At 38.9% G+C, this 17,239-nt stretch overlaps 3 protein-coding genes across 8 annotated transcripts; all 3 read left to right on the forward strand.

The window, feature by feature from the left end:
- Positions 1 to 105: 105 nt before the first annotated feature.
- On the forward strand, positions 106 to 11,645 carry CXCL6 (C-X-C motif chemokine ligand 6). Of its 5 annotated transcripts, none has more exons than XM_019665312.1 (5): positions 106 to 297; positions 413 to 545; positions 658 to 741; positions 10,879 to 10,936; positions 11,560 to 11,645. In XM_019665312.1, exons 1-4 carry the CDS (start codon positions 192 to 194, stop codon positions 10,904 to 10,906), a joined length of 351 nt encoding a protein of 116 aa, XP_019520857.1. In that variant the 5' UTR covers positions 106 to 191; the 3' UTR covers positions 10,907 to 10,936; positions 11,560 to 11,645. The 5 variants fall into 5 exon arrangements, with proteins under 5 accessions (XP_019520857.1, XP_019520855.1, XP_019520856.1 ...); XM_019665310.1 differs by lacking the exon at positions 11,560 to 11,645 and adding an exon at positions 11,289 to 11,379; XM_019665311.1 differs by lacking the exon at positions 11,560 to 11,645 and adding an exon at positions 11,277 to 11,369.
- Positions 10,747 to 12,230, forward strand: PPBP (pro-platelet basic protein). Of its 2 annotated transcripts, none has more exons than XM_019665307.1 (3): positions 10,747 to 10,936; positions 11,277 to 11,424; positions 11,560 to 12,230. In XM_019665307.1, the coding sequence occupies exons 1-3, from the start codon at positions 10,822 to 10,824 to the stop codon at positions 11,657 to 11,659; spliced, it is 363 nt and encodes a 120-aa protein (XP_019520852.1). In that variant the 5' UTR covers positions 10,747 to 10,821; the 3' UTR covers positions 11,660 to 12,230. The 2 variants fall into 2 exon arrangements, with proteins under 2 accessions (XP_019520852.1, XP_019520853.1); XM_019665308.1 differs by having other exon boundaries at positions 11,289 to 11,424.
- A 3,359-nt stretch (positions 12,231 to 15,589) lies between these two features.
- LOC109394820 (platelet factor 4-like) lies at positions 15,590 to 16,812 on the forward strand. The gene is made up of 3 exons (XM_019665316.1): positions 15,590 to 15,838; positions 16,161 to 16,290; positions 16,442 to 16,812. The coding sequence occupies exons 1-3, from the start codon at positions 15,733 to 15,735 to the stop codon at positions 16,542 to 16,544; spliced, it is 339 nt and encodes a 112-aa protein (XP_019520861.1). The 5' UTR covers positions 15,590 to 15,732; the 3' UTR covers positions 16,545 to 16,812.
- Positions 16,813 to 17,239: the final 427 nt, after the last annotated feature.

Here is a 17,239-nt window from a genome sequence, read left to right on the forward strand (position 1 = left end):
TCTGCCCCCTCCACCCCCCCCTCCTCAGTCCAGGGAATTTCCCAAGCATCCCAAAGTTTGCGTTTCCTGCCTGGGGGAAGGGGCAAGTGCCGATATAAGGGGTGCAGAAGGCTTGGGGAAGGCACAGTGCTCTGGAGCTTCAAATCCCCGCGCCTCCTCCTCCTTCCTCTCGCCGCACCCTCTTTGCTGCAATGAGTCTCCAGTCCAGCCGCGCCGCCCTCGTCCCCAGCCCTTCCAGGTCGCTGTGCGCTCTGCTCGCGCTGCTGCTACTGACGCCGCCGGGGCCCCTCGCGAGCGGTGAGAGCGAACTGCCCGCGGGACGCACCCGGGAAAGTGTCCCCGGCCAGACTTGCTGGAGAAGAGCTCCTCCAGCAACCTGCCCTATATAACGGTGTCTCTCTTTCTCTCACAGCTGGTCCTCTATCGATCGTGCAGAGAGAGCTGCGTTGCGTGTGTTTAACCCACACACCCTTGATTCATCCCAAAATGATCTCCAATCTGCAGGTGATCGCCGCAGGACCGCAGTGCCCCAGAGTAGAAGTGATGTAAGTTCTCGTGTGCGGTGGTGTACACTGTGAGCTTGGCAAGAGAGAAGTCCTCCCTGCCTGGGTCTGCAGCCCCTGCGCTCACGCGCGAATCCTCGTTTTCTTTCTGCAGAGCCACCTGGAAGAACGGGAAGGAAAGCTGTCTGAACCCAGAAGCCCCTTTGGTCAAGAGAATCATCCAGAAAATTTTGCACAGGTACCTGTCACTTTTATCTTCATGGTTTTTAGATCTCTCTTTAAGTGCAGACTTCTCGCTCGAGGTCCTTATCCTCTGCACGGGATTTGGTTACCACATCCTAGCCTACTCTTGAAATACAAAGGTTGTGCAGGAGAAAAAGGGAAAGTTGTTCTGGACCATCCAGGGAAAACTTATATCACCAATCTTGCGTTGTAATTGCCTCAGAGGTTACACAGAACTCATGACTAAGATGAATTTTTTGTTAGTATAGTCTTTGAGTCCACCTTTGATTTTTTTTTAATTGGGAAATTGGGGGGATGGGAACAGAGCTGGGGAATTGGGGGAAGGGGAACAGACTAGTTGCTGTCGTTTTGTTCTTCAGTCTAGTTGTGGAGAATGTTGCTTCACTGGCCCAAGTTGGCACCATCATTGCACTCTTCCCAGCGAGGCACATCAGTCGCCGGCTTCTGGACAGCCGCTCACTGCGGCAGCTGGCCGCTCACGCTGGCTGCTTGCTACATATGGTAACCCATGGCAACCCACTGCCACAGGGGCTGCAGCCTACGCCATGGCCAGCGACTCATGGCAGCCCAGCTCCAGGTTGAGCTGTTGTTCAGCATCTTAGCTGTGGAAGGCAGTGTCACTGGCCCTCACATGTGGGATCCAAACTGGGGCCCTCTGGCATCCCAAGCCAGTTCTTAACCATCGCACCACTCAGCCGGCCCCCACCTTTGATTGTTTAAAACATTTTCTATTAAATTTATTGAAGTGACATTAGTTAGTAAAATATATAGGTTTCTAGTGTACAATTCTATAATACATCATCTATACATTGCATTGTGTGTTCACCACTCTATACTTTTTATTGATCTTAAGATCTGTGTTTTGAAAACAGGTTGCATAGAGGAATGTGGAAATTTAGTTAAACTGGTAGAATTATTTTCTCCACAGTGGAAACAAGAAAAATTGAAAGAAAGGACTGTGTGTTGGAAAAACTGCCCAGCTCTTCAGCAGAACAGTTCTCTGGAGCTCTCAGGACCCGATGAAGAACAAAAGTAAAGGCCGATTTTCTCCTGGGAATTTGGTTTCTACATGAATTCCCCACTTTCAGAGAAGGATGAGAGGAGGGACCTATGTTTGTCCCTGCAGCTTTCTGCTCAGCTTATGAAGCAATTTACATAGTATTTCCTGCTATTTATTTGCTGTTATTTTATTTGCTATGCTATTGAAATCTTTGGCAATTGACTAAATAGTAAGCCAAGAATCACTGGTTTTTAATCTTTCAAGGTGACTAGTGTATTTGTAGAATATATTGCCTAGAGTGTTACTGAAAAGGGTGTGGATTTAATATGAAAATGGCATTTCATTAGAATGCTACATATGAAGATAAATTGCTACCCTTACTCTTCTCCTGAAATCAGAACTATTTTAGTATTGTTTTTTGGGGAATATATTAGAGAGTTTCCTTACTCTTTACACTGGGATCCTATTTAAGTTATATTGCATTAAAAAGCTGGGTGCATCATACCGTTATCTATGTAGAATATATTTCCTTATTTAGAGTTTGTAAATGTTTTAAATTCTATAAGGAATAATATATTCTTTTCTTATAACTTCAGACATTTAATGTCTTCTTAGTATGGCATAATGTCATGACTTACTCATTAAACTTTGATTTTATATTGTAGGTATTAACTATTTTATTAAGAGTACCATAATTTTACTCACTAAATGTATGCCTCGAATAGTTGAAGCAGCTAGGAAATAGGTAAATTCCTTATGGCCAGTTTTTATAGAAATGCATTCTTTTAGGTTTTTTGTTTTGTTTTGTTTTTTTGAATAAAGCAAACTTAATAATGATCTGTACTCTGAACGCTTTGAAAATATATTTGAGCTATTTGAATATAGATACATCATTTAGTTTTCAAAAAAATACACAACACTGCTAAGAGTTATAGATGCTTATATTAGATCTTCAAAAGGTTTTGACCATTTTGTTATAAAGATTATATATTTATCACATTTACTATGTTAAAATTGCATGTTTTCATTGTGTGTCTCTTTGGTTTATAGTGCTTCTTTTATTCTTTGGAAAAAAATAAAATATAAATTTACTCATGCTGTTTCTTCTTATACTGTTACAAAAATTGTATTTTTCTTTAATCCTACCTTATTTTGAAAATTAATTGGGTTCCTCTCTGGCTAGCAGAGAGGTCCCCCCATTTCCCAATGCCACTGCTTTAGTTCAGCCTTTCTCCAAGGTCATGCCCCTCCCAGTTACTCCTTCATTGCACCAACAGCCTCTGGGTTCTGTAGAAAACACAAATAGATAAAACTTCCTTATCTTAAATCCTTAACTGGCATGCTATTTCCTAGACATGAAATAAAATTGGGGAAGCATGACAAGTTAGGTCCCGTTTCATTCAACTCCTGCTTATTCCTTCAAGTTCACTTTTTCTCTCCCATATTTGCAGTCAAGTGTTTAGCTCTCTCCTGGGTCCATGCCTGTGCATTTACTAGGGCTTCCACCAGGAAGAGACATTCCTCTTCTGCCTCTAGAAAGAAGCTTATTTACCCTTCTGAACTCAGTTCAAACAATACCCCCTTCAGGAAGTTTTCCTTGGCACTCCCTGCAAAATTTGTGGTTTCCATTTTGATGTTCCCATAGATACTTGAATTTATTTGAACAGCAAATATGGCATTGCTATTATTTGTTTAGAGGTTTCCTTTCCCTCCTCTATTAAGAGCTCTCACAGAGCATCAACCATATTTCATTTTCCCCTGCATCCCCCACATCTGACAGAGATTGGCTTAAGGAATTAATAAGTTGTCTTGAACCTCAGGTTGTCAGATTGTGTCCTAAAATCAATAACTTGGCTCACGGTAGGTGTGAAATAAATTGTAATTCCTTTATCCTCTTTTCTCCTTCTTGTCTATGAGTAATCCAACAAGAGCTTTGGCATACGCAGATCCCTCACCTTCATCTGGCTGACTCCCATCCTTCCTTTGGGTCAATTTGCCTGTCACTTAGGGCCTCTGTCATCTTAAGGCTCCTTTTATATTCTTTCATAGAGCTTTATTCTTTTCCTTTATAACATTTTGTTACCCACATGACTATAGAGTCTATAGAGACGATATACATGTGGTCTTTTATTTAGAGTCTATTCCAACTTCACTGTAAGTTCCATCAGGGCAGGGACAATGTTTACAATGGTTATGATAGCTTGAGATAGTGCCTAGCACATAGCAGGTGCTTAAACAGATGAGTGAGCTACGCCAAACAAGTCCCACTATCTCTCTAGTATTAAAATAGCAATTTCATGTAAATAGCTCATTCTTAGGAAAAGTGAGAAAAGAAAAGAAAGGAGACTGATCCAATCAGTATGCATAGGCACCCCCCCAATTGGATTAATATATTATATATGCTTATATTGGCATGTATTTGTATATATTCATATATACTAATACATCATTAGCATATCTATATCTAATTTGTTGTTTTATATCTTTTTGTCTCTCTCCTTATAAATAAAATATCAATTAGACTAATATGTTTTCTATTATATATTATATATCTATGTAACAGAAAGGGAGAGGGAGAAACAGGGAGATACAAAGATATGGAAAAGCCTAGATTAGAGTTAAAGAGATGGGTTTGTTGATGATTTTTCAGCACTATAGAAAAGCAAAAAATACCTCAAGTTTTAAAGAAATATATAAACTTCTGAGGTGTCTTTTTGCTCTTTCAAATAGTTTTTTTTTCCTTTGGACCTATGAATTAAACACTAATCCTGGGGAAACACTAAAAATGAATACCAATTATCATAAATATTTTAACTATGAACTCCAGCATTTTAAATAATGCCTAATTTTTCATATCAACCTCAAAATACTCATGCCTGGTAATAATAAATGAAAGCATATTAAATGCCCTCTGGATGGGTGAAATATATGTTTTGTAAAGAAATAAACATTACTGGTTTACTTTCCTTTATCATCATTCAAGGTCTTTGTTTTTCCCCAAATCAAGATTTATAAGTTCAGTTTGTTCATAAACCATAGAATAGGACCTATTTGTATCTCCTTACAATTCTATTTGTCATGCTTATGCTATAATTGGTCTCTCTATAAAGAAAATAGATTATAATATATTACCAGAAATATAGCCTATACAAAAAGCTCAATGATAGTTACTACTCACCAATTCTTGATCCTGTCACTAGTAAACTCAAGAACTAACTAAATTAATTTAACATATATCTTCTAGGGATACGTCTTATATTTTTCTCATGGAAGCCCCTAAATACCATTTTTGCTCTGTTATCCACTTAAAACTCTCTCATATATGAAATCACCAGGAATTGAACAAATGTCCTCTAAAATCTACTTTATGTTACTGCCCCAATCTAGACAATTTTCAATGTGTAATTAATGCCTTTTATTCTACCAGACTTTCCTGTTTGCCTCTAGTGTGACACATTCATGTAATACATCAATTCCTGAAAGTATGACAAGATCTATGATAAAATATGACTAGTGGCTTTGTTTTTCTATCATAGTTTTAATTCTTGCATAAGGAAAATAATTACTGTGGGTAACTCATATTGTACATAACTATAGAACTCTTTCCTGGATGTTACAAATTGAGAAATTTACCTAACAGACGAGCCCCTGGGGATTTCAGTTTGCCTCCCTGACTATGGAAGACAAGGAAAGTGCACGTGATTCTGATTTCGGCTGATGATCATGGGTAGCTTTTTGTCAGCAAAATTAGTATTCTAGTCCTGAGAAGGATTATCTATACTTCAAATATCTAGAGTGAAATAGTAACATACAAAGACCTAGAGTTTAGATGTGAAATTTTGTTTCTAGGGTAGTCCTGTTTCTTAAATACTGAGAAATTTCAAAATCACCCCTGACACTAAAAAAATCTGTTTTTAATAGATGTGTTTCCACTGGCACATTAAGTGTGTGATAATTGTGTCTGACCTACCTCTAGTGTTGGACAAAAAGAAAAACAGTCGATTCATTTCCAGCAAGAGAGGTCAGTGATAGTTCTTTGCAGTTTGTGGTACAGTAGAAAGTCAGAGCAATTGCGTTTCAAATCTAGCTTTGAGTATTTTTAATATTGTGACCTTGGCAATTTATTTAACATCTCCGTTCATCAGGTTTTTATCTGTAAAATCAGTACAATAGTATCTCTCTCTCAGGCACTAAGAGCTATCCTGGAACAAAGTAGATGCTTGATAAATATGGTTTCTTTCAAGTCTCCTAATTCAAATTTATTTTTACAAATGGGAAGACTAAGAGCTCGATAGTTTAAGTATGCTTTTTTTTCAGATTTATCCATATTCTTTCTACCTATGCATGAATGATTAACTTTTAGTGCTTGTAAAAATTTCTCCACCAGTCTTTTTTCAGGAGCTTCTGTAAACAATGCGTTCATATTATCTCTATATTTTTAGTCAACTATGTGGTAATATTATCAGAATGTATGATGTATTTCCTTCTTATAAACATTGACCCTTCAAATACCAATATATTTGATATCGTTTATTGATAATCCTGTTACATTCTGGACCTTGCGCAGGATCCTTATGATGCACGAGTAGAGGCGACAAAGATGAGAAGCTTTCAGCCTAAGTTAAGGTCTTTCAGCAGCAAATATACTCAGCTTTTTCTGACAAAGATTTTCTTGAAAGCTGAATGAAAAGGGACTAGATTTTTTAAAAGAGAGAGAGAAAATGTCTTAGGTAGGAGTCCCTAGACTCAAACTCTGAGTTTATATGCAGAAAGTTTATTGAGAAATGTTCTAAAAAGTAATAACTTTCAGGCAATAAGGAAACAGCATTGGGCAGGGGAAGAGTTGCTGTTACGACAAAAGATTCAGGTGGTCCTACGAGTGGCTCTGGAGCTAGGATGGTCTTTCAGAGATATTCTGAATTGTGGCATGGGAGGTCAGCCATTAGATATGGGCTATCCCTGGTGAGTGGGTATAAAACTTTGGGTGAGAGAGTTCCCTAGGCCATGGGCTATGTAGTCATGTAGTCATATAGTCAGTTTCCCTCTGACTACACTCACTTAAGTGAGCTCAGGCAAGAGACAGCAGAAGAACTTCTCGTCAGCATACAGCAATATCAAAAATAATAAACTGTTGTTGTAAGCCACTAAGTTTGAGTTGGATTGTTACACAGTAAAAGAGGATCATCATGTATCTAATGTTAACCAAATGATGTTAATCAACATAAAATAAAAATAAAATTTCTCAAGCCTGCAAAATATTGTAGTGATCCTGTATAATAGCACCCAGGATGATATATCCTCCTCAGCTCCTCACCCTCCCCATTCCCCCTCACCCCCACCTCATGCTTCACCTCTGTGCAGCATGCAGCCCTAACTGAATGGGTGCCAGGGTAATTGAGGCCTGGATCGTCCTTGTCAACTCAGAGATATACAGAAAATCATTTGATTTCAGCACTTATAAGGAATCTTTTGTTGGCTAGAATTTCAATCTATTGATTAAAGTGCTTTAACAAACTCTATTCTCCCCAGATTTTATTCTCTCTGGGATCTTTACCAATTGCTTTTATGATTAGTTCACAAGTGATAGCTTATTTCCTTCATACTTGGGAGATGTAATTCAAATTTTTCTATGTCAGGCAGAGTTAATATATGTCTTAATTTTAATGGATAGTGGTCCTCCAATGGCTCTAGATAGTTTCTTTTTAAAATAGCTAACAGATCCAAGTTTTGTTTTGAGTTTTAGAAAATTTGCCCGTTTCCTGAATGACTCTGCCATTTATACAATGACTTAAAGGAAAAAAAGATAAAGTAATTTGCCACCAAAAAAAAAAAAAAAAACCAGGGTGACAATGTAAGATTCACAAAAAGGCTGTCAAGTTATTTTCAAACCCAAGAACCTCTGACACTAATTTTCTAGCATTCAAGTTATAATTTTGTAAAAACTAACTTCTTTTGATTGAATAACTGATTTAAAAATTTTGTACAGTCAGTTTATCAGTGTCTATATTGTGTTTTCATAGAAATCAAAGAAAATTATGCAAATGAGAGTAATAGCATTTACCAGTAGTAGTAGCAATAGTAGAATAATACTTAAATTCCACTGCTTTGCCCAAATATTTGAGGTTTCACCTTTTAAAAAGAAATAGTTAAATGACTAAGTCACACAACAAAGAGAATTTTGTAATGCCTGTAACATAGTAAATGCTTAATCAAAACTTATTAAATAAGTGAAAACTAGCAAAAAATTGTTATTTACCTCAAATGCTGACTAATGGGCTTGCAAAATTTTAGTGACTCAAGAAATTTGTTAATACTTCTTCATGAACCTTGCTGACAAATGTATCTTTTGTGACAAAACACACTTGTTGACTAAGACAATGACTTGGTGATTCTGTGCTATATGCCTGCATCTTTCCTGGTACTGACTAACTCAAATAACATCATTAGTTCAGAAGACTTTTGATATAGTTTCCCCAAAAGGATTAAGAACTTTTGAGTAATCTTACTAAATGAACCAAGCCGGAAATTTGGATTGTGTTTGTGTCCAGTGAAGCCAATAAATATTGTAAACCATATGTGTTGGGGGTTGTAATGGACAGAAGAAAGATACTATAAACAATGCTAAAAACCTTTATATCTTGCTCTGGAAATGGTTTTGAGCTTTTGTTTGAATTAAAAAAAAATCTGATTTGCAAGTTTATAATGTTTCAATCACAATAATGGGGAAAGGCTATAAAATCATTACTTAGGAAGAACTAGAAAGAAGTTTACTCTCCATTTTTTGTTTCCTGTTGAGATTCTCTGCAATTCACTCCATATCTCAGCTCTTAGAAGGACACTAATTTTCAGTGTAAGCTTTTCCTCAAGCTTGTTTCTTAGACTATGAATTTCTGTTTTGGGAAAGGTGGAAAATCATTTCAATTTAATATTTTCTACTACAACACTGTAAGTTATAAGAAGAAAACAAATGGAATGGAGAAACATAAGCAATACGTTGAAAAACAGGAACTAAGAACTTAAGTTGGCATCGTCAGTAGCTGGTAAGAGGAAAAATTGGCTTAAAAGGTTTTTTAAAGGTTGGAAAAATTATTTACTGTAATCATTCTTTTGATAAAAAGTAATGTTCTACATTTAACATTTTAAGAGTTTCTTCCAAAAATTTTAAAGGTTTAGTCCACTTCATAGTTGATGTAGAGGCCTGACCACCGCATTGTATTTCTGAAACTGATGTTGAATAATACTGTATGTCAACTATAATTATATATACATATAACCTCGGAGACACGGAGTAGAGTGCGGGAACGGATTCAATGGAATTGTAATAGATAAGCATGATATCGGGGGTGGGAGGGCAGTGGATGGGGGGAGGGGGGTTGTTACTTTGTGAGGGTGAAAAGGGTAACTATTGCATTGTTCTGTACACCTGAAACTAACAATAAAAAATAAAAAAAAAATAAGTAAAAAAGGGCCGGCTGAGTGGCACGTTGGTTAGGAGTTGGCTTGGGACGCCAGTTTTGAGCAGCAGGGCCCGAGTTCGGATCCCACATGAGGGCCAGAGACACTGCGCCCCCTACAGCTAAGATGAGTTGCTAGGAATGGCATAGGCTGCAGAAGGGCTGCTGGCATCGGGTGTACGCTTTCGTGAGCCACCGCAAGCAGCCATCCAATGGCATGTGAGTGACTGCCTCTCCGGGGAAGAGCGCAATGATAATACCAACTTGGGTCAGTGAAGCGACGTCCTCCATAACTAGACTGAAGAACAAAAGGACAGCAACTTGTCTGTTCCCCTTCCTCCAATTCCCCAGCGCTGTTCCCATCCTCCAATTTCCCAATAAAAGCTTAAAAAAAAAGCAAAAAAGAAAATGGGAAGTTTAAATATTATATAAGATTTGTATATAATTGTAAGAGGAAGACAACTTGTGGCCACGTCCTCACCCTTTATGCCTAACCCTCCAATCACCTTTTTATACCATAGGTACTTTGGGTCATGTAGAGTTTGGTTTGAGAATTGTAGCTGATTAGAAAGGAAAGAGAAACTTGCCTTCATGTGATACATATTCCTTGATTTATTCACTAGCACTGATTAGGACCCAATGTACATTGCATTATCCTACATATACAATACATGAGGCATTCAAAGGAGGCTCAGACAAGCCTCTGCCTTCGAAACTGTACAGTCCAATTGAAGAAGCAAGTCTTTTCTTTTTTATTGGGGATCAGCCATGGTCATTGGTTACACATTGCTTTCATGCTACAATGGCACAGTTGACCCTTTTAGGGAAGGCACAGCTCACAGTGGCCCATGAGAGGATCAAACTGGCAACCTTGGTGCTATCAGCACCACGCTCTAACCAGCTGAGCTAACTGGTCACCCCAAGGAAGCAAGTCTTATAGATGGGGCAGAGATATAGATAATAACATATACATCTGGCATGTGATGTGTAGGGCCATATCTATATCCCTGTGGGGATTTGTCTATACCAAGTAGGGTTTGAGATCAAGACTCTTAATTAGCATCTGAAAATTGAGGAATAAAGATCTTACTGCAATTCATATAGTGCAAAACTGGAAAGGGTAGAGAACACTCTTTTTTAAGGGTCACAATGTTTATGCTTTCAGGTACTTGTAAAGTATGCATTACACCTATAATATGCATTGTGGGAAAGACAGGGCATATTACTTAGCTACACAAAGAAAATATATGCAATATATCAGTCTCATTCTTCACCTAGGGGGAGTGTTAAATATGTGTAAGGGAGATAGATGTTGAGAAACGGAAACTGGGAGTGGAAGTAATACTTAAAATGAAATTTAGCAGGAAATTTGACTTGCCTGGTGTTTATCTGGGTTGGGCATAACTTGACCACTCTTCTACATTTATAACCATGTACTTTCACCCCCCCCCCCACATCCCTAGTCCTTATCCTTTTTCTCCTTACTGGCCTTGAGGGAGTATGTATAAAAGACTTCAGGAGAGCGTGAAAAGCCACTTAGCTGGAGACTGCTTGGCCGCAATTCGCCCTCACACTGAGATTTCCTGGCTCTAGGAACAAGTCTAGCTCAGTTCTCTCCACCATGAGCCTCAGACCCAGCACCACCTCCTCCTATACCAGCCCACTTCGTGTCTTACAGGTGCTGCTGCCACTGTCGCTGCTCCTGACCATGCTGGTTTCCTCTACCTTCGGAAAAAGTAAGAGAAACTTAGGGAAAGATGAAGGTGGAGTCCCTGTTTCCCTGTACCAATCAATGGCTGCTTCTGCTGCAGCTCTGTGTGGGGCAGGGCTGGGGGACACTGTCATGGTGCTCCTGGGGCTGGAGAAAGCCATTATACTAATAAGTCTAAATGGAGGAGCTAGGCTTAGAGGGCACTTCATATGTTCCAGGCATTTGGCTAGGGTATTTTACTAAAGGTTTCAGGTCATATTAACAATAGCTTTGTGAGAGAGCTACAATTCACAAAGAAGGGGGCTGAGGAAACAAGTCAATACACAAGATCCTTAAGATAATCACGACTGCTAATAGAGCCACAGTGTCTATCCTAGCTAAAAGTGTGGACAATGAGCGGTACGCTGAGCTTCGCTGCCTGTGTCTAAAGACCACCTCTGGCATTCATCCCAGCAACATCCAGAAATTGGAGGTGATCAGGGCAGGACCTCATTGCCCCAAAGTCCAAGTGATGTAAGTCCCTGCTTCTGTATTTTGACTCATTAGGGAAGCCCTCTGCCTCTATCCCCACGGACTCTATTTTGTCCAGCCCCATGGATACCTTCTGATAGACCAGGACGCACAGATAAATTATGTTCTGTCTTGCAGAGCCAAGCTGAAGAATGGGAAGGAATTCTGCCTGGACCCAGAAGCTCCCAGAATCAAGAAAATAGTCCAGAAAATTTTGGAAGGTGATGGGTCAGCTTAACCTGTTCACATTCTGTCAAAACTTTTTATCTCTCAGGAAGAGTAAGAGTTTGAAGTCTTGACTTTGTGGAGTTTTTAATTTATCCAGGATACCTGTTCATACTGTATTGCATTTTGGATATCTTTTCTATTCTCTTTCAAAAAGTTACATTTTATTCTGAGAAGATTGGTTAATAGATGACAGAGAGAAGATGAAAGCAAGCAAGCCTAGTCTTAAAATATAATATGTGGTTTATTTCTTAACTCTTGGCTGAATGTAGTACTGTGCTTTTCATTTGTTTAAACTTTTCTTTCTAAATACATTTGTGTTAACTTATTTTGCTCTACTTGGCTGTCAGATGAGACATGCTCATGACAGTTAATAGATTCCATAATGGTCAATGATATTAGGAATCACACAGAGCCCATCATAGAACTGGGCTCAATAAATGTTTGTTAATGTATTTAGGGACGTAATAGAATTCTTCATTGTCTTAGTCCTAGGATGTTTGGTTTCAAAGCATTCTCTGAAAGATTTTTCTAATGTTTATTTTGGCCTTCAAACCCTACAATTAATAAAGTTTAGAATGTGAGTCTTGTAAGCAGTGGTTATTTACTTTAAAGTGAATATATTTCATTCCAATAGAGCAGAAATTATGTGATAAAAACATTAACATGCTCTATAAAAAAAAACTCCAGTATTTCCTACAACAAGAATAACAATGATACAGATTCTACATGGTACTAAATGTTTTACCCTGGCATGTTTGTACATATTGGCATTTATTTAATATCTGCATGGTTACAATTTTAGTATTAGAATCAGCCTTGCAAATAAATACAATAGAGAATTTAAACTTTACCAGACTACTAATTTTTATTTTATATTCAATAGAAATTTCATTCATTTCTTAATATTTTAAATTTATACCCACACTACTCTTATAGGACTATTAACATAAAATCAAATTTTGTTATGGCATTGTTGTCATATATTATTAATTTTAACAGAATTGTTGAGGAAAAAAAGCCTTAATTATCTTTTTTATTCTTTTTCACACTTTGGTATTCACAATAGACTAACAAAAGTCACTAGTTGATAGTATGTATTATGTTCAAGATACTATAATAATAGGTAAAGTTTATTAATGACTTTTAATATGTCAGGTAATTTAAGTGCTTTGCATGCGTAAATTAAATATTTTTTACAAGATAGCTATGATCTGCTTAAGAGCACTTCATCTGGAGAGAAAATAACTGGGTAGCAGTGAGAGAGAAAAACTCAGCTCTACCACTTGTTAGTTGTGCAACTTTGGACAGGTTGCAAAACCTCTCTGCGCCTGTTTTTTCATCTTTAAAATAGGATAATAATATTGCTTATCTTACAGAGTTGATGTGAAAATTAAAAGAGTTAATATGTTCAAAGTGCTGAAAATAATGCATGTGACACAATAACCCATATATAAAGGTTAGAGATTATTTGTTATTATTACTATTAGCATCCCCAGCATTACAAAGAAGAAAACTGAAGTTTAAAGCGTCCTAAGATCAGATAACTAAGTAGGTGACAAAGTGGGGATTTGAAATTATGCTCTTAACCACACCACATTACTTTTCTTTATTCTTCTTTCTCTAATGAAGAAATTATGTTATATGTCACATAATGTTTTTGACACACAAAATAGGACTTGATACATAAATTGTATGCTGCATATACTATGATAGTTACAGGAGAAAAAATAAGTTCACTTACCCCAACCTGTGCATGGGCTTTGGGAAGCATTCATGGAGTAAGCATTTAGTTTACAAACTTTGCATTATTAAGGTCTCCTTTTATTATCTCCTCACCATTATAGGTTTGGTGTTTTGTCTACAAAATAAATTAATTTATCAAGTGGAAGTTAACTAAAAATATACATAAATAAACATGCAATGAAGCAGTAAATGGGGATTGCAGGCATTGCCATTAGTTTTTCTTCAATAATTCAAAATAGCTCAGCTATTTTGTATTTTCCTACTGGAATCCAATAGTGCCAGCTCCTGAGATACGACATAGTTTTTACACTATGCTAATACTTCCTGAGATGGATATAGCTTTTATTTTTGTGTGCACATATAAAATCATCCCATTTAGATGCAGAGAAAGAATGATTTAATTGTCATTTACTACTCCCTGGATTCCTTTACACTGCAAATATTGCTTCTGGGGGTAACTTTGTACAAATTCAAAATGCTGCCCATCCATCTCCAAAACCAGCCCCCCTATCCATTTTCTCCACCACTAACCCAAGTTTCAGCTCAATAAACATATTCTGTACCAGCCACTGTGTTTGGATGCTGGATATTTAAGAACATATAAGTCACAGAGAATTGCTCTTGAAGAGATCACTGTCTAGTGGGAGAGGCAGACAGGTTGACAAATAATCACAACCACATGTGATTCTTATTAATATTAGAGGTATGCTCCAACTGCACGAAGAAACAGACACATGAACAAGTCAAAGCTTCATCATCATTTTCAACATGTATTATCTTTCCTAATGTAGTAACTCTATATTGAGTCCCTATAGTCCACCAGTGTACTAGAATAGTGGTAAGCATTATGATCCCTCAGCTCATAGAGCTTCTCATTTAGGAAGAGAAACAATTTTAAAGACTTTTAAACACACGGGCACACACATGTATGTATATCTGAGCTGTAGTGTGTGTGTGTGTGTGTGTGTGTGTGTGTGTGTGTGTGTGTGTGGTCTGTGAGAAATAGGAAAACCAAAGGGTGCTCCAAGACAACAGCAGGGAACACAATTAGATTTTCAGCTGTCAGGGAAGGCCCCCTGAGGAAGTGATATTTAAGCTGACACCAGAAATATGAATAGGACTTAGTCAGATGAAAGGTCAGGTGGTGGGAGAGTAAGAGAAAGGTCATTCTCGGCCCGGGAATTAAATTGCATAGTCCTGCAGAAGCCTGGCTGTGCTGAGCATTAAGAGGTCAGCTAGTTCTACGCAGTGGGATCCTGGTGCCCTTCACCACCGGAAATCAGTGTGAAGAGAACCCCTGACTTTGAGATGAGGGCATATTTTGCCCTGATCAAGAGCCAAAGTCATTCTTTTTCAGGGAAAGGAAGATGGTCCATATCGCTCTCTCCCTTTCCGGGGCAGGATTCTGTTGCATGCCCTCCACGCTCTCTTCCATGTCTTTTCTACACAACTCCCAGATGCTCTGTGTCCTCTTGAGAGCATCACTGCTCCTGCCAACAGTGCAGCCCATCTCACCCTGTCATTGGTACTGGCCCAGGTGGCAGCAGGCACTGGGAAATGTAGCCTGCAAATTCTCCTTCTTGACCTCCCTCCTTGGCTGAGCAGAATGAACAAACATCCAGCCACCAAGTTCTGCAGAAAGAGTGCATTCTAATACTACTTTTACATTTTTTCTCAAAGAAAGAGGATCAATGGGGATCATAGACCTTGCTTCCTAGAGTATATGGATGATGGTTGCTAAAGCTGGTAGATCCCATTCAAGAGACCGAGGAAGCCTTCCACTTTCAGGGGGAAATTCACAACCCAGTCACTGCCTGGAGAGTAAATTCAATTTTTTAGTAGCAGAAAAACAGTTACAAACTACACATCTTTAACTTTCACAGCCGCAAACCTCAACAAGAACAGCAGGAGCGAATGAGCAGTTCTTGATAAAGAAGCTGGGAGACTGGCAGAGAACAGAAACTGTTTCAGTCTTGAAGGCATATGGTTTGTAAATTGCAACATGACTACTAAGAACTCATTACACATTACAAAGAGCACACACATTTTATAAGGTTAAAGAACCGTTTCTACCTCCACAAACGCATATATACGAATTCGAGTTGGAGTGTGGATCCTGCTACCAACTCGCAGGCAAGGCAGCTGACTCAGGCTTTTCATTGTTATTTTTCCTAATCTTGGCTGGCCAGAGCCCAACTCTTCTCAGTCCTCGCACCACAGTTCCTCACCCCCCACGCCAGGCTTCCGGACCGTGGGGATAAAACAGGCCTGGAGGGTGTGCGCACTATTGGTCTGCAGAGCACCGGCCCTGACTGCCCTGTACTCTCGCACCTTCGAGTCATGAGCGTAGGAGCGGACTTGCGCGCCTCCAGCCTCCGGCCCAGCCCCGGGCTGCTGCTCCTGGGGCTGCTGCTGCTGCTGCCAGCTGTGGTCGCCCGCGTCAGTGGTGAGAACAGAAGCAAGGCCGGGGGAGGCGGGGAGAGAGGTCGGGAACCCCTGGGGCTGGGGCGGAGTCCTTAACTGCCGGCGATACTGGCTGCGCTTTACTGAGCACCTGTTAAGTGTGCAGGCGCTGTGCCCAGTGCTGCTTCGTGCGGGTCACCACCACTTGGGCAATAATACTTCTTTACTGAGATAGGTATGGTTTGTAGACGAGGGAATGAAGGCCAAATGCAGTGAGAAAGATCCCTAAGGAACGTTTAGCAATTCTAGGAGTCACCTATCCCTACACTACTCTCATGTCTCCCCCACCCCCTCCCCACCCTCAGCAGACCCTGAAGAAGGAGATGCGGAACTGCAGTGCATGTGTGTGCTGAGCACCTCCCGAGTCCAACCCAAGCACATTATGAGCCTGGAGGTGATCGGGGCCGGACCCCACTGCCCCACCTCCCAACTGATGTGAGTCCTCACCCTGACATTTGCTTCTTCCGCCCATCCTCTGCTTCCTTTGCCCTTTCCTATCTCCGTTCCACACCCCACTCCACCCAGAGCCTAATCCCATGTTCAGAGCTATCCACTGAAAGGCTGACATCTTCCCCTTTCCCTGCAGAGCCACGCTGAAGAATGGGAGGAAAATTTGCCTGGATCCACAAGCCACCAAGTATAAGAAAATAATCAGGAAACTTGTCGAGCGTAAACCACTAGCTACCTAAATCTGCACATTTGCTATATAATGTGTTTTGGTTTTGTTTTTTCATTTTCAATCTAACTGTGGAAAAATCTAATGTTTTTATTATCCTTCAAATTCTAAATAAAGAAAATAAATCAAGTTGTGGTTTATTAAAAATATTTCTTAACAGAGCAAATAAATGGTGTTGACACATCACAGTTTCCTACAAGAAAAAAATCTCCAGAATTTTAAGCAAAACTATATTTTGAAGAAAGATTTGGTTTAATAAAGACTGTTTTTGTTTGGTGTTATATGTGGGCTAAGACATATTTATGTGATTGTGTTACTTAATAGCTACTTATTTACACATTAATGCTATAATTAGCTATGTCGATAAATATTAATAGCACTTAAGCTTTACTGGACTTAAAAAAATTAAATCAGACTCTGTTTTTATTCCTTTAAGATTCTACCCCAGCATTAGAAAATCAACAAAAATTAAACCAGAATCTACTACTTAATGGAAATATACTGATATTTTCCAAAGAAGGACATTAAAATAATTTATGCTTTATTGGTCCTTAATGTTCCCATTTCACAAAAATAAAATGTGTCCACATTACTGCCTGTAATTACTCCTGCATTTGGCAAACCTATAGAATCGGTTCATATTACATTGCATTAAATACCATGAGTGTTGCTCTAAACATGCAAATGTCTTGACTAGATTTTTTTCCT

Source organism: Hipposideros armiger, unplaced genomic scaffold (assembly GCF_001890085.2).
Source record: "Hipposideros armiger isolate ML-2016 unplaced genomic scaffold, ASM189008v1 scaffold_439, whole genome shotgun sequence".
Lineage (NCBI taxonomy): Eukaryota > Metazoa > Chordata > Mammalia > Chiroptera > Hipposideridae > Hipposideros > Hipposideros armiger.

Coding starts and splice junctions, on each gene's coding strand:
- LOC109394820 (XM_019665316.1), top strand. CDS start 15,733: ATGAGCGTAGGAGCGGACTTGCGCGCCTCCAGCCTCCGGCCCAGCCCC. Junction 15,839..16,160: donor TGTGGTCGCCCGCGTCAGTG/GTGAGAACAGAA, acceptor CCCCACCCTCAG/CAGACCCTGAAGAAGGAGAT. Junction 16,291..16,441: donor TGCCCCACCTCCCAACTGAT/GTGAGTCCTCAC, acceptor CTTTCCCTGCAG/AGCCACGCTGAAGAATGGGA.
- CXCL6 (XM_019665309.1), top strand. CDS start 192: ATGAGTCTCCAGTCCAGCCGCGCCGCCCTCGTCCCCAGCCCTTCCAGG. Junction 298..412: donor GCCGGGGCCCCTCGCGAGCG/GTGAGAGCGAAC, acceptor TTTCTCTCACAG/CTGGTCCTCTATCGATCGTG. Junction 742..1,618: donor ATCCAGAAAATTTTGCACAG/GTACCTGTCACT, acceptor TTTTGAAAACAG/GTTGCATAGAGGAATGTGGA.
- PPBP (XM_019665307.1), top strand. CDS start 10,822: ATGAGCCTCAGACCCAGCACCACCTCCTCCTATACCAGCCCACTTCGT. Junction 10,937..11,276: donor TTCCTCTACCTTCGGAAAAA/GTAAGAGAAACT, acceptor ATAGAGCCACAG/TGTCTATCCTAGCTAAAAGT. Junction 11,425..11,559: donor TGCCCCAAAGTCCAAGTGAT/GTAAGTCCCTGC, acceptor TCTGTCTTGCAG/AGCCAAGCTGAAGAATGGGA.